Source organism: Geotrypetes seraphini, chromosome 7 (genome assembly GCF_902459505.1).
Source record: "Geotrypetes seraphini chromosome 7, aGeoSer1.1, whole genome shotgun sequence".
Taxonomy (NCBI): domain Eukaryota; kingdom Metazoa; phylum Chordata; class Amphibia; order Gymnophiona; family Dermophiidae; genus Geotrypetes; species Geotrypetes seraphini.
Window position 1 is genome coordinate 94244581 of NC_047090.1, and position 16115 is coordinate 94260695.

At 41.4% G+C, this 16115-nt stretch overlaps 1 protein-coding gene across 2 annotated transcripts in view; it reads right to left on the reverse strand.

Annotated features, from left to right (window-relative positions):
• Positions 1 to 16115, reverse strand: part of LOC117363922 (putative N-acetylated-alpha-linked acidic dipeptidase) — a 294479-nt gene that overhangs the window by 212081 nt on the left and 66283 nt on the right. For both annotated transcript variants that reach the window (XM_033952501.1, XM_033952500.1), the window contains exon 5: positions 2697 to 2883. In XM_033952501.1, the coding sequence (XP_033808392.1) occupies positions 2697 to 2883 (187 nt within the window). The remainder of the gene's footprint in view (positions 1 to 2696; positions 2884 to 16115) is intronic.

Here is a 16115-nt window from a genome sequence, read left to right on the forward strand (position 1 = left end):
AGGTGCTGAGGCTGTAGCTCTAACTGCCTAGATTGATGTGCTCAGAAAGTGCCTATTTGAATCCTATTCTATAAAGAAAGGTTGGTAGCTATAAGGTGCAAAAACGTACAGTAGCTATAGAGCTGGTCGAAATGCTCACACCCAGATTGCAAAAGACTGCATATAGATTGTAAGAGTTTATAATCTATGCACATAATTATGTCCTCGTCCATGCTCTGCTCAAACTCTACTCATATGAATGCCCAACCACAATGTACAATATATACCATTGCATCTAGGCATGGACTTACAGAATACCATTTAGATGGAAACTACTTATTTATATGCCTATGTCTTCACATTCATGCACAAAGACCCTGATTCTAGCCAATATAGGTACCTAACTTAATTGTTTAATAGTCTGTCAGTTATCAGCACCTTGTAATTAATGCAAATTGACTCCTGGCCTTTGGGCTTCCTTGTTTCATCTTCTCCCTCCCTCCTTCTTGGGGCTTTTAACATTCACACTGACAATCCTCATGACATTTATGCCTTTAAGAGCCGGATGCACAATACTCTATGATTTTGTACAGATGGTTGCTATACCAGATTGCTGGTTTAGTGACTGATGGGATTTGTCAACCCGATACTGAAAATGACTCACCACATGGTTTTCTGAGCAGTCGTACATTCTCCAATTCTGGCATGCAAACTACATCATTTTTATTAAACCTATCACAAACACACACAATATCCGACCCATAAAACAAGTCGAGCTGCCCCCCACCCCCCTGATAACCCCAATGACCCCCAAAAGAAGAGTAAAGGCAGGTGGGATGCCCACTCCCTCCTGCCTCCGCGACCCCACCTCGCTGAGCCAAACCGGCCCCCAAGACCCCCCTCTGTGGACATAAATAAATCAGAAGGGAGGCCCACTCCCTCTGCCTCGGTGACCCCCCCCCATTGAACTGATCAACAGCCCCCCTACCCCACTCCCCCTACTTTAGAAATGCTGCCTTGGTTGTTTTCTTGTGGGAGGGAGGTTCGGGTTGGTGTGAGTTGTTGTAACATTTTTTTTCTTGTATATTGTGTGATCCATCAGACAATCAGACAATAATATATAAAACTTGAACTGTTGTACATTTGATTACTTCATCAAAACTGATTAAAAATGATCACACTGTGTTAGCGCTGGCTTTGAAGCTTATGTGCACAAAAGGTCCGAATCTGCCATTTACAATAATAAAGCAGGCCGACCATGAAAGCAGCTAACTCAAATTAATTGGGTTCAAGTTTCAAGTTTTATTAATATACCGACCATCAAATTAATATCTGGCCGGTTAACAATAAATTTCAAAGATAGGAAGACTAAAATAAAATAGGTGTATTAATAGTATAATGTGAACATGAATAACATTACAGGACAAACTGGAGAGTGAGGGTAGAGGGGGGAGGAGGGGAAAAGTTACATATTTGAGAAGAAAAAGGGGATAGGGGTTTTTGATAGGACAAAAGGGGTGGGGTCGCTTTATCAAAGCGGTTTGTTGCTGGTAAGAAGAAGAAAAATAATGAGTCTAAACGTTAGCGAAGGCATCGCGGCATAGGAAAGTTTTTAGGCCTGTCTTAAATTTATCTAGTCGTTGTTCATCGCGGAGTTGCTGTGGTAGGGAGTTCCAAAGGGTCGGAGCAGTTACGGCGAAGTTTACTTTTCGTGTATAGTAAAAATCTTTTATGGAGGGGATGAAAAGAAGTTTTTGATCAGTTGATCTTAATGTGCGTGGGGAACATTGGGGAATGAGAAGTTTATCGAGGAATAAGGGCAGGTGAGAAAGTTTTATTTTGAGGGAAAGTAAGATGATTTTATAGGTGATACGGTGGGTCTGTTTAGTCTTTGTTTGGGGCTCCACATTTACTACCCTACCCCTAGTACCTGTGCCTCTCCTCTTTCCATGACATTCCAATCCCACAATTAACATGGAAGCAGGCCCCATCTTCATTATTGGCAACATAATCATTTTACGGCAAACAGAATAAGTTCTGCTCCAGAGCTACACGTGTACAAAATGATTACTTAGGCCCAAGCTGCTCGCCGAGCTAGCTAAGCAGCAGAGTCCGCCAAATTAACTCCGGCACTGATGCTCTTCCTTGGGAAGGGGTAAAATGCGGACCTCACGAAACTAACTACAAGTGGCACGGACCTCAGATTTTTAAGGACGTGCGGTTTTAGATCTGCGAGGTCCGTCAGGTCCGCGTTTTACCCCTTCCCATGAAAGAAGGGGGACAGAGCCAATAGGGTACTATTTGGAAATGTACATGTGCAGGGTGAAAAAACAGGATTTAAAGGAAAGAAGTAAAAACACAAAAAAACATAAGATCTATCAACCAACTGAAAAACAAAACCTTGGCCACACTCTCAAACTTTATCAATCAGTGTTAATTTTGAACTCTTTGCTTATTAATCTCAAAGTTGAAGATAATTATTTGATATTTAGGAATAGATTGAAAACTTTATTTTCCAATTTTTATTTTATTGATGTTACAATATTTTGAAGCTGTGGCTATATTATGTGATTTTCCTAGTGTTGTACTAGCTTCTTTTATTGTAAACTGTGTCAGCTATGGTAGCTTGCTGAGTAGTGGCAGTAGAATTGTATTGTGTTTAGGTTGTCTACTGCAAAAAAAAAAAAAAAAGCCCAAAAAATGTTGGTGTCACTTACCAATCGATGGGTAAAATGGTGTCAGTGGATCTCCAACGATACTAGTAAGCACACTTCCTCTTTGAGCACCTGTTCCAGGCAACCACCAGTCATCTGGAAATACCCTGTCAGTGCTGCCAACCACGTAATCCGCTGGATCAGAGTAAATTATCATCCCAACACAGCCATATTTTTCCCCATTCTTTACCTTAAAGACAAAATTATACAGTGTTTTTCATGACTACCAAATAAATAGCCTGGAACTTCTCTTAGCAGAAACTTGAAGGGTTTTAGTCTCATGCTATCCGTAACTGAAAATTTGAGATCTCATTCAAGACCAAACATCACACCTCTTGGCTCTTACATTCCTTGCAGACCCTTGAGAAAAATCTACTACGGTACTTCAGCACACGTTTCCTTCATAGGTGGGAAATTCAGGACACATCACAGTGCAATAATCATACATCCCAAATTATGGACCACAATCAAACTGCACTCATTCACTAGAAGAACAGTAAAACCATACACACTCTTTCCTGAAGCTCTTTCATGGTTGCCGAGCCTTGAAATTAACTCTAGAACAAATTGCCATGCAGTAGAGAGAGAGAGAGAAGCTGAAAATCATGCCGTTCTGCAACTAGTTAAATTAATTTTTGTAGACATTATCATTACAGGTACATTACTTGCTTAAGATAAATTTGAAGAAAAAAGAATATTGAAGCGGACCTCTCTCTCCTGGCACACCAAGAATTAAATGTTATGAAACTGCTCCCATTCCAAAATTCAGTTTATTCTTTTTAATAAAGATACTGACAAGAGAATCGTTTATTGTTGTTTACTATTTATTGAAAGCTTCTATATCGCTACTAATGACTGAGGAGTCAATTCAGAGCAGTTTACATGAGCTTTTGTAATGATGTAATGAATACAGAAAGGAGGAATGGAGAACTATAGAAATGCACAAAAAAATCACTCCATGTACAATGACACACAACAGTGCCAGAAAAAGTAATTTAAAGCGAAAGAAAAGCCTCAGACTCACGGAGAGGTGTACCCACTCTCTTCCACCCAAGCATCACTGGCAAAAAACTTTCGCATAAAACTAATTACTGGCAGGTGAGAGCTTGAAAATAGTCAGCAATAACTAGAGCAAAAAACGCTAGTTAAAAAAGAGCCAGGCCGACGATCGTTTCGTGGTTTTTTGTTTTTTTTTATTTCAATAATTTTATTGAATATTATAAATAATATACAAAAAGCAGTTCAAGTACATAAAGATTGAATAAAAAAAATAGTGATGTATAAACAAGAGAAACCATAATTGCATTCATTTGCATATAACAGACTAGTAAGAAGAATTCAATGTATTTGAAACTGCTAAGAAAAGAAATAGAAAGGATAGAGAAGCAGAGATGATGAAATAAAAGAAAAAAAAAAATAAAGAGAGATAGAGAAAGAGAGAGAGAGAGAGAGAGAGAGAGTGGCAGAAGTGTCTACGAGGCAGAGTGAACATATGAATCTAAGAATGACCAAGGTGATTTATTTCGCACCAAATTTGTAGAGAAACGGGATATCATATTCTTTTCATATGCATATGATTCGAATTTATGGTACATGCTCAAAGAGTTCCACCAAAAGGTGTAGTCTAGTAGTGTGGATGACTTCCAATTTTTCAAAATGTGCATAAGAGCTGTCACAAACATGGTGTCAATGAGTTTAGGAGGACAGTTTGATAGTGCAAAACAAGGGTGTTGAGAACGAAGGATTATAATGTCCATGGAAATATCTTCTGAACATTTGGTAATAGATTTTACAGTGTCCCATATACGAATCCAAAAGGAATGAACCATAGTACAGTGAAGAAGCATGTGATCAAGAGTTCCAGGCTCTTTCAAACAGTTCCGTAGTTTTTAAGCCACTGCATCAGGGCCGTGACACCAACGCTCCAAACTATCAATTCGTGGTAGCAAGCAGGAGTTTGACTCTTCAAATTGATAGTTTGGAGCGTTGGTGTCACAGCCCTGATGCAATGGCTTAAAAGCCACGAAACGATCGTCGGCCTGGCTCTTTTTTTAACTAGCGTTTTTGTGCTCTAGTTATTGCTGACTATTTTCAAGCTCCCACCAGCCAGTAATTAGTTTTAGGTGAAAAATTTTGACCAGTGATGCTTTGATGGAAGAGAGTGGATACACCTCTCCGTAAATCTGAGGCTTTTCTTTTACTTTAAATTACTTTTCCTGGCACTGGTATGTGTCATTTTTTGTGCTGTTCCATGATGTAATGAATTACAGGAAAAAAGGGAGGACCATGTCATGCTTATAAATATGTGATGAGGTGCTCAATTACACTGAGGGATTTATGTACCATATTTGCCCCTTAATGTGATAAATAGCAATATTTTACTTTATATTATCGTAATGCATGATGTTTAAGGTACCATGGGCTACCTGAGATGGAAAGCATGCAGATGCATACTATACGGTTCTAAATTGAATTAAGCTGCTTGTGGTGAACTGGAAAAATATCACTAGTTCAAAGCTGGCTCACGTATGACTTGATGGTCATGGGTTGCATTTTGAACCCAGAGTCTGAAGAGGGGGAATCACTCCTACAAAGTCTGGGGGTCTTGGGGAATCACTCCTACAAAGTAGAAGGGAACTGCTCTTCTATTGCTAGGGAGAGGATACAGAATCACATATGCCCATACAAACTTACAAGTGGAGAAAAAGACCTCCTAAATGCTCCAAAGGAGCTAATACCATGCTCCCAGGAAGCTGAGTAGCACAGCTCACTGAGTGGATTACAAGTTGTGCTGTACATTTACCACAGGAATCACTAATCTGTGTTAATGCAGCGCTGTGGCCTCTGTGTCAACTGGAAGGTGCTATCCTTGCTCATTTCCCATTCCATGCCCCTTTCCAACTAGTGCAACAGTTATTGTGCATTGATTCATACATTAAACATCTAACATAGACAGGCCCCTGAGCATATTGTTGTGATGGGGAAAGTACCACACAAAATGAGATGCAAATATCTAGTTTTTCTTTGGACAAGTATTTTTCCCTGTGAAAACTTGCACCAAATTCAAATATGCCTCTTTAAGGGTTATTTTAAGAAAGCAATCCTTGCTGGTTATAATACCGCTCTCAGAACCCTGTGATGTCCTAACACAATAGTGTTTGGAACCATATTTCCAGGTAAATGATGTCTTTCATTGAGTCGGTATTTTGTGTGCAAAAACCACAATCATGCAGCAAGCTCATGTAAAGTGCTAAATATAATAAATATGCTAAAAGTTATATCAAAAAAACTTATTTGCACTTATCTTTCACAGAGCTGGCTTGTAGTGCATAGTTGTTCGTTACATGGCTAAACGCCCTACGGGACCCGTTTCACCACAAATAAAGGGCTTCTTCAGGGGTCTTACGTTTAGAAACTGCAAATGAACAAAAAACAAAAAATATCTGATTAGATTTTCTAAATAAAATATAAACATGCAAAAACTTCTTCTACATAAATAAGACGGGTGTACTTACTGTGCAACAGTATTCTCGTTAACACAAAAATGGCGCTGGCGAGATACAAACGCCGCACATGCGCCTTATATTATCTTCTAAAGAATCACGTGCGCATGCTCACGCAAGTGTAAACCAAAAACCCAAAAATATGAAAAAAGACTCAAAGTTCTAAAGAAAAAACATTTTGAAAAAATATTGGAAGAAACATTAGAAAAAACATTAAAAAAAGGAATACCAATCAATACCAGAATTCAACCCATTCGGTTTAATCGTGTTTAATCGAAATATCCAACGGGACTCCCGCTGATGCAACCTTCGTTGCCTGTTACCCCCTCTCGCATTCTGTTCTTCTTTGTCAATCCCAAAACTTATTAAATCGGAAAAAGAATGGTTCATCCTAATGCAATGTTCAGCTAGGGGTGCATTGCGTTTAAAGCATTTGATGTTTGACTTATGTTCCCCCAGCCTCGTCTTAAAAGATCTTGTGGACATCCCCACATATAACTCCTTTGTTTGAAGATGTACATCTTAGAATAGCCTTTTCTAGGAACAAGAATTTAAGAGACATTCTTTCTCCGACCGTCTGTGACATTGTCAAGCCTCCAATTTCTCCGGTGGTCGGTTTCTTTAAATGTGGACATTGCAGCATCTGTGGAATCACGGTCACTCAGAATGAATTTATCAACCCTTTGGATGGGAAGATCTTTAAAATTAAACATTTTTTAACATGTTCTACGGATCACATTGTTTATGTGATCCGGTGCCCGTGCAATAAGTTATATGTGGGGATGTCCACAAGATCTTTTAAGAAGAGGCTGGGGGAACATAAGTCAAACATCAAATGCTTTAAACGCAATGCACCCCTAGCTGAACATTGCATTAGGATGAACCATTCTTTTTCCGATTTAATAAGTTTTGGGATTGACAAAGAAGAACAGAATGCGAGAGGGGGTAACAGGCAACGAAGGTTGCATCAGCGGGAGTCCCGTTGGATATTTCGATTAAACACGATTAAACCGAATGGGTTGAATTCTGGTATTGATTGGTATTCCTTTTTTTAATGTTTTTTCTAATGTTTCTTCCAATATTTTTTCAAAATGTTTTTTCTTTAGAACTTTGAGTCTTTTTTCATATTTTTGGGTTTTTGGTTTACACTTGCGTGAGCATGCGCACGTGATTCTTTAGAAGATAATATAAGGCGCATGTGCGGCGTTTGTATCTCGCCAGCGCCATTTTTGTGTTAACGAGAATACTGTTGCACAGTAAGTACACCCGTCTTATTTATGTAGAAGAAGTTTTTGCATGTTTATATTTTATTTAGAAAATCTAATCAGATATTTTTTGTTTTTTGTTGTTCATTTGCAGTTTCTAAACGTAAGACCCCTGAAGAAGCCCTTTATTTGTGGTGAAACGGGTCCCGTAGGGCGTTTAGCCATGTAACGAACAACTATGCACTACAAGCCAGCTCTGTGAAAGATAAGTGCAAATAAGTTTTTTTGATATAACTTTTAGCATATTTATTATATTTAGCACTTTACATGAGCTTGCTGCATGATTGTGGTTTTTGCACACAAAATACCGACTCAATGAAAGACATCATTTACCTGGAAATATGGTTCCAAACACTATTGTGTTAGGACATCACAGGGTTCTGAGAGCGGTATTATAACCAGCAAGGATTGATTTCTACTTGAGTCCTCACTTGTTTTAGTTGAAATTGTTTTGTATAAGAGGACTTTTTGCCCATTAGAGTGGTTGAGTTTATTTTAAGAAAGCCCAGATAGTTACAGGATTGCCCTTTTTGCACCTAAGCACTTGTGATTGCACTTGTGATTGTATGTTAATGTAGGGAAAGTTGGCACTTACCTGTATGAACATCCTAAGCACTATTCTATATGGGTGTATGATAGTGCTATAGTGCATACAAGAGGGCGTGCACATGGGTGGAGCATAGGTGAGATGTGGGTGTGTCTCCCACATTTGTGTACAACTTGCAGAATATTATAAGTTATGTGCACTCTTGCTGCATTTGAGAGCACCACAGTTATACCAGGTCTATGGCTGGAGTAACTGTAGATGCCTAAATACAAGACCCCAATATTGGGTTATGCTTAGGGTTACCAGATTTTCTGTTTGGACTCCCTAGACCCGCCCCCAGGCCTGCCCAGTTCCACCCATCCCTGCCCCATCACACCCTAGTCCCACCCACAATCCTACCCCAGCCCCGCCCCCCGCTGCCTGCTCTCGTCGGGCAGGAGGACATTTGCACATGCACAGATGCTCTCCTGCCCGACGCGATAAGGAGGAAAGCTTTTCAAAACCCGGACAAAGTGCCGGGTTTTGAAAAGCTGTCCAGGGAAATCCAGACGTCCAGTAATTCTAGTTATGCTAATATTCTGTAATGATACCTAAGCACCCAAGTGTCGATATAGAATACATTCCCATTATGTGATTTGGTCTAGGAAGGGTTGGGGAGGGCATCAATGGGAACTCCTTTAACTTGGAACATGAGGATGTTACTGGCCACTATATGGTAGATATCCTGCAAACAGGATGGTTGGATAAACTGAAGTGAGCTTGGACAGTATCATCAGCATTTGGAACCTAAGTCAATACAATCTAACCCAGAAATGCCAAAGAAGAGACAAGATAATTTAATCATGTATTTTTAATGTGTATAACTAATGGGCAGACTGGATGGACTATTCAGGTCCTTATCTGCCATCATTTACTATGTTACTATGTTACCATGTAATCAGGGTGCCTAATTGGAAGCCTCCTGTTATAAATCTGCTCTCAAAGGGTACAGGTACTTTCCACTATGGACTTTGCACCAGTTTTCAAAGTGAAAGTACACATTAACTTTTCCTTAACTAGGTTTAAAGTGAAAACACCTGTACTGTATACAATAAAACCTGCTGAATGATACGATAATTTATTCAATAAAATTCAAAGGAACATATGTATTTCCAGAATTTGCCCCAACCCTGCTCCCTGTTTAAGCCTCGTTTAAGGAATGGAAAAGATCAAAAACAGACGAAAACTGGAACAAGCACAAACAACATCAACGCAGGCAGTAAAAGGGGCCAAAAGAGACTACGAGGAAAAAATAGCCAAGGAGGTGAAAAACTTCAAGCCGTTCTTTCGATATATTAAAGGGAAATGACCCGCAAAGGAAGCGGTAGGACCGTTGGATAACCAAGGAATAAAGGGAGCGCTAAAGGAGGAGAAAGTAATTGCCGACAGACTGAACGCATTTTTTGCGTCTGTTTTTACCGAAGAGGACATGCACAGCATCAAACTATATGCTGGAAGTAAAAACGGGAAACTGACAGGGTTAACGGTCAGTCTAGAAGAGGTATGCAGGTAGATTGATAGGCTTAAGAGCGATAAATCCCCGGGGCTGGATGGCATCCATCCGAGGGTCATCAAGGAACTGAAAGGGACCATAGCTAAACTGCTTCAACTAATAGCCAATCTGTCGATCAAATCGTAAGAGATTCTAGTTTCAAGTTTCAAGTTTATTCATATATTTGATTAAACGCTTATCTTAGGATACTAAGCGTTGTACAATGATAAAAACTTTTATAGACAAACAAATAAGTCAGACAGTTTTCTTACTTAACTATTAAGACCTTAGTGGTACAGTGGGAGGGGAGGGAGGGGAGAACTACAATATTTATCGAGGAAAGATACATAAAAGGAAAGTACATTAGGGTAGGGAAAAGTTAACAAATTTGCTGGACTAAGTCAAATAGTCAATTATAGGCATCTTTAAAAAGAAAACATTTTAGATTGCTTTTGAACTTTTGTATGTTTTGTTCGGATCTTATATATATAGGAAGAGAATTCCAAATCATAGGCGCAGTTACCGAGAAGATTGTGGTACGGCGAGTACCTATTATCTTTAGAGATGGGACACTAAGAGTATGTTGAGAAGTGGATCTAAGGGCTCTAGGTGGGTCATATGGGATTAGAAGTCTGTCAATGAATACTGGGGTGTGTGTTTGTATTGTTTTGAAAGTTAAAAGGGCGATTTTATATGTTATCCTATGTATGACTGGTAACCAATGAGCTTTTCGTAGTAGTAGAGTAACATGATCATATTTTTTAGAACCAGATATAAGCTTAATGGCGGTGTTTTGGATTAGTTGTAAACGTTTTATTTCTTTTAAACTTATGCCTTTGAGTAGAGAGTTACAATAATCAATTTTGGATATTACAAGGGAATGTATTAAAACTGTAATGGATTTAGCATCAAGAAGAGGACGGATTGATCTGATCATCCTTAATTTGTAGAAGCAGTTTTTAACTAGAGTACTGATTTGAGGATGAAATGTAAGTTTGTGATCAATTAATACTCCTAATATTTTTGTAATAGTAGTTAATTTGAGTGGAATATTATCGATTGAGATTGGAACAGTTAAATGTAAGCATTCTTTCCATGAAAATAACATGATATTAGTTTTAGAAATATTTAATGAAAGCATATTATTATTTAACCAATCAGATTCTAGAGGACTGGAAGATGGCGAATGTTACGCCGATCTTCAAAAAAGGTTTCAGGGGAGACTCGGGAAACTACAGACCGGTGAGTCTGACCTCGGTACCGGGAAAGATGGTAGAGGCACTGATAAAGAACTGCATCATTGATCACCTTGACAGACACGGTCTGATGAGGACCAGCCAGCACGGTTTCAGCAAAGGCAGATCTTGTCTGACAAACTTGCAACACTTCTTCAAGGGAGTAAACAGGCAGATAGATAAGGGCAACCAGATCGACATTGTATATCTGAACTTTCAGAAGGCGTTCAACGAGGTTCCGCATGAACAACTACTTCGGAAAATTGCGAGCCATGGAATCGAGGGTGAAATACTCACGTGGATTAAAAACTGGCTGGAGCATAGGAAACAGAGAGTGGGGGTAAATGGACAATACTCGGACTGGAAGAGCGTCATCAGTGGGGTCCTGCAGGGCTTGGTGCTTGGATCCTTGCTCTTCAATATCTTTATAAACGATCTGGATATAGGTACAACGAGCGAGGTGATTATATTTGCGGACGATACGAAGTTATTCAGAGTACTGAAGATGCAGGGGGATTGCAAAGATCTGCAACGTGACATAATCAGGCTCGAGGAATGGGCATCGACATGGCATATGAAATTCAACATGGATAAATGTAAAGTGATGCATGTCGGTAACAAAAATCTCATTCATGAATACAGGATGTCCGGGGCGGTACTTGGAGAGACCTCCCAGGAAAGAGACTTGGGAGTTCTGATCGACAAGTCAATGAAGCCATCCACACAATGTGCGTTGGCAGCGAAAAAGGCGAACAGAATTCTAGGAATGATAAAGAAGGGGATCACAAGCAGATCAGAGAAGATTATCATACCGCTGTACCGGGCCATTGTGCGCTTCACCTGGAATACTGCATCCAGCACTGGTCGCCGTACATGAAGGACACGGTACTACTCGAAAGGGTCCAGAGAAGAGCGACTAAGATAGTTAAGGGGCTGGAGGAGTTGCCATACAGCGAAAGATTAGAGAAACTGGGCCTCTTCTCCCTCGAGCAGAGGAGATTGAGAGGGGACATGATCGAAACATTCAAAATACTGAAGGGAATAGACTTAGTAGATAAGACATGTTGCTCTCCCTCTCCAAGGTAGGGAGAACGAGAGGGCACTTTCTAAAGTTGAAAGGGGATAGATTCTGTACGAACCTAAGGAAGTTCTTCTTCACCCAGAGAGTGGTAGAAAACTGGAACGCTCTTCCAGAGTCTGTCATAGGGGAAAACACACTCCAGGGATTCAAGACAAAATTAGACAAGTTCTTGCTGAACCAGAACGTACGCAGGTAGAGCTAGTCTCAGTTAGGGCACTGGTCTTTGACCAGAGGGCCGCTGCGTGGGCAGACTGCTGGGCACGATGGACCACTGGTCTGACCGAGCAGCGGCAATTCTTATGTTCTTATGTTCTGTAATGTCTTCCTCTATTGTGGGCTCAAACAGCATTTCCCAAATCAGTCCTGGAAATCCCTCCACCCCTACCCCTTTGCCAATCAAGTTTTCAAGATATCCACAATGAATGCTCATGAACTTGATCTACCTATACTGCCTTCATTATATGCAAATCTCTTTTTTGCGTAGTCATTGTCTAGAACCAACTTAGAAGCATTGGGTTAAAGTGCACATTTACTGGCTCTAAGTTTAAGGGCTTAACGACAGATTTAACCATGCATTTGCTGCAAATCTAACATGGCAATTAGTGGAGGCATTTTTAACCTAATCTAATCCAATCTAAGGCTCTTTATAGGCCACTTAATTCCAAAAGAAATTCTGAAAAGTTTACAAACAAGAAAGCAATGCATTCATTGGGAATTATAATTTGAAAGGAAACATTGTGGGCACATTCAATAATCTTCATTTTTGACAATTTTGGGGAAAGATATGATTTTTAAATGTTTTTCATATAACACATAGGAAGATAATTTAATATGCAAAAGTATAGTGTTCCAAATAGAAATCATCTTGAAGGGGTAGGCACCTAGGGTGTTAATTTTTTAAATCATTATAATTGTTTTTTAATGGCACTGTTCAATTAACAGCGCCAATTAAGCCTAATTGAATAAGTTAGGCACCTAGATCAGCTAGGTATGTCGATCTAGGAGTCTTACTCCAAGCGCCATTTATATAAACTGAGTCACTCTAAGGGCTAGATTCACTAAGGCCACCGATTGTGTCCCAACCACTTTGTGACCCCGACACGATTTACTACCCTTCCTCCCGATTTGATCCAGATCCATAAATGCAAATGAATGGAAGGGCATCCAAAAGCTGCATGTGGCTGCAATAAAAGGTCATCTCTGACGCAACCGGAACTTGCATCAGAGACGACCTTTACGGCAGCCATAAGCAACTACAATGCTCCGGCTGCTGTAAGAAAGCAGTTTAGACATCGCCGGCCACAGGGCAGGGAGGTTTGTCGGACCGGGCCTGTTGGTGGGGGTAAAAACGCCACGAAGGTAAGGGGCAGGGAGGGAGAAAGGGAGGAAAGGTGAGGTGGAGAGGAAAAGACGCTGAAGGGAAATGGGTAAAATGAAGGGGGGAGAAGGACGCTGAAAGCACATGGGGAAGACAGAGGGGGAGAAGGACGCTGAAGGGAAATGGGGAAGAGAGAGTGGGGAGAAGGAAGCTGAAGGGAAAAGAAGAAAGAGAGTGGGGAGAAGACACTGAAGGGAAATGGGGAAGACAGATGGGGAGAAGACGCTGAAGGGAAATGGGGATGACAGAGTGGGGAGAAGACGGTGAAGAGAAATGGGGAACAGAGAGTGGGGAGAAGATGCTGGAAGGGAAGAAGGCAGAGATGCCAGACTATGGGGGGAGAGGAGGGAAGAAGATGGTTGCCAGACCAATTTGGAAGGGGGGAGAAAGGGAGAGGCACAGTAACAGAGCAAATGGAAGACGCAGAGAGAAGAGAGACAGTGGATAGAAGGAATTGAATGAGAAGATGAGGTTAGCAAAAACCAGACAACAAAGGTAGAAAAAAAATTATTTTTCTTTTTTTTTTTTTTTTGCTTCAGGATAAAGTAGTATATTAGTTGTGTTGATAAAAATTTATAAACAAAGCCCTGCCAGCTGAATATCTCTTTCTCCAATTCAGCAGCCAGAACTTTACTGAGGCTTGTATGGATGCTGCGGGGACGGTGAGGCGGCGGTGAAGGGAATGGCAGTGACAGAGTGGTGAAGGGGACGGTGCAGTGACGGGGACAGATTTTTTCCCCATGTCATTCTCTAGTGCTCATGTCAAAAGCTTCCCTCTGACTCAGCTTCCAGTTTCTGCTTTTGACTGAGCACTGCGTTGCCGATCTGAAGTTCTGTTGATGCCGGGGGTAGAAGGAGGCCCGTTGCCAATCTTAAGTGTCATCACGGGGGGGGGGGGGGCGTTGCTGATCTTGTTGCCAAAATCGGAAAGGTGAGGAAGGGAGAAAGATGGGCCTGTGGTGGACGGAGAGATTGAAAGAAGTGGGGAGAAAGGGGAGAGAGAAGAGGGCAGATGATGGAAGTGGGGAGAAGGGGCAGATGATGGAAGTGGAGAGAAGGGGGAGGGAGAAGGGGCAGATGATGGAAGTGGGGAGAGAGAAGAGGGCAGATGATGGAAGTGGGGGGAAAGAGAGAGAAGGGGCAGATGATGGAAGTGGGGGAAGAGAGAGAAGGGGCAGATGATGGAAGTGGAGGGAAGGGGGAGAGAGAAGAGGGCAGATGATGGAAGTGGGGAGAAGGGGAAGATGATGGAAGTGGGGGAAGAGAGAGAAGGGGCAGATGATAGAAGTGGAGGGAAGGGGGAGAGAGAAGAGGGCAGATGATGGAAGTGGGGAGAAGGGGAAGATGATGGAAGTGGGGAGAGAGAAGAGGGCAGATGATGGAAGTGGGGAGAAGGGAGAGCAAATGCTGAATGGAAGTGGAGAAAGAGAACACATACTGGATGGAAGGAGGGATAAAGAAAAAGGACATTTGTGGATGGGGGAAGAAGATAGAGTTAGTGAGATAGTGGAGGGGTGAAGGAAAGGGGTGGCATGCTGTGGGTAGACATAGTGAAAAGAGGGAAACCGAGGACTGCATAGTAAGAAAGAATTTAATTTAGACGGAGGCAGAAAATAAAGAAGGAAGACCAGAGAAGGGAAGAGAGAGAGAGACGAGAGAGAGATGCCAGAGAACGGGGAAGGAGACAGAGATATCAGATCTGAGTGGAGGAAATGAGAAGAGAGAGATGCTAAAAACCACAGGGGGACGGAAAGAGAGATGAAAGGAGAAAGATGCCAGACCATGAGAGAACAGAGGGAAGATGATGGATGCCAGACCAAAGGGGGGGTTTAGAGGAGAGATGGCAGGGGGAGACAGACAGTTTCTGGAAGGGGCAGACAGTGGATGGAACGGGCAGATGCTGGATTGAAGAGACAGGGCAGACGCTGGAAGGAAAAGAGTGAAAAGAAGATAAAAGCAGAAACTAGAGACAACAAAATGTAGAAAAAAATCATTTTATTTCTATTTTGTCATTAGAATTTATCAGATTTGAAATATATATCCTGCTAGAGACTTAACTGGGGACTGCAAAGCCCAGGCAGTGCTTCTTTAGCTTCTAGCTGGCTTACGGCTTTCTCGGACCAGGGGGCAGTTGCCCTAGTTGCACTCCCCTAACACTATTCCTGTCATGTGTGACTGCAGTATTCTGTTAGCATGATATTTCTGTGTAGCATTCAGTAATAATTTGGCTTGTTCAGTTTTCTTGATAGTAGAGGGGATATATGTGAAGGGGAGGGGAGACAGGGGTTTTGTTGGTCCTTGCTCTGTATATTTATATTTATAAAATGACAATTGTACAGAATATTGTTTCTTTTTATACTGTAATACAATATGTTCAATATAAAATCATAACTGAGACTTGTGTGGATGGGATCAGATGGTTTGCGGGGACTGAGCTTGCGTAGAAGGGGCGGAAATGTGTTTTTTTAATTTCAGTCTTAGTAGTTTGCCGGTCCACAAAATAATTCTTTTATTTCTGCTGATCCACAGGTGTAAAAAGGTTGAAAAATACTGCTCTAGAGCAGAGTCGGCAGCTGCGCTGAGGTGCAGGAAGGTCCCCCGATGACTCGTCTGCCGGCATTGCTCCGGAAGAAGTAAGTTATGTCGGAGGGGGTGGACCCGGCAGACGCAGTCATCGCAGGTCCTTGCCACAACTTCCTGCATCTTCTGGGTCAATCCCCTCTGACATTTTTTTGGACTCTTTTGAAGCGGTAGTTTCCGCTCTCTTAAGACTGATCGGTTGGGTCACACCCTGATGCAACTTGTCGGTGAAACGCTGGCCTCCGTCGGTGTGCCGATCAGTTTAAGATAAGTGGTTTTTTCCTCTATCTATTAGTTTATAC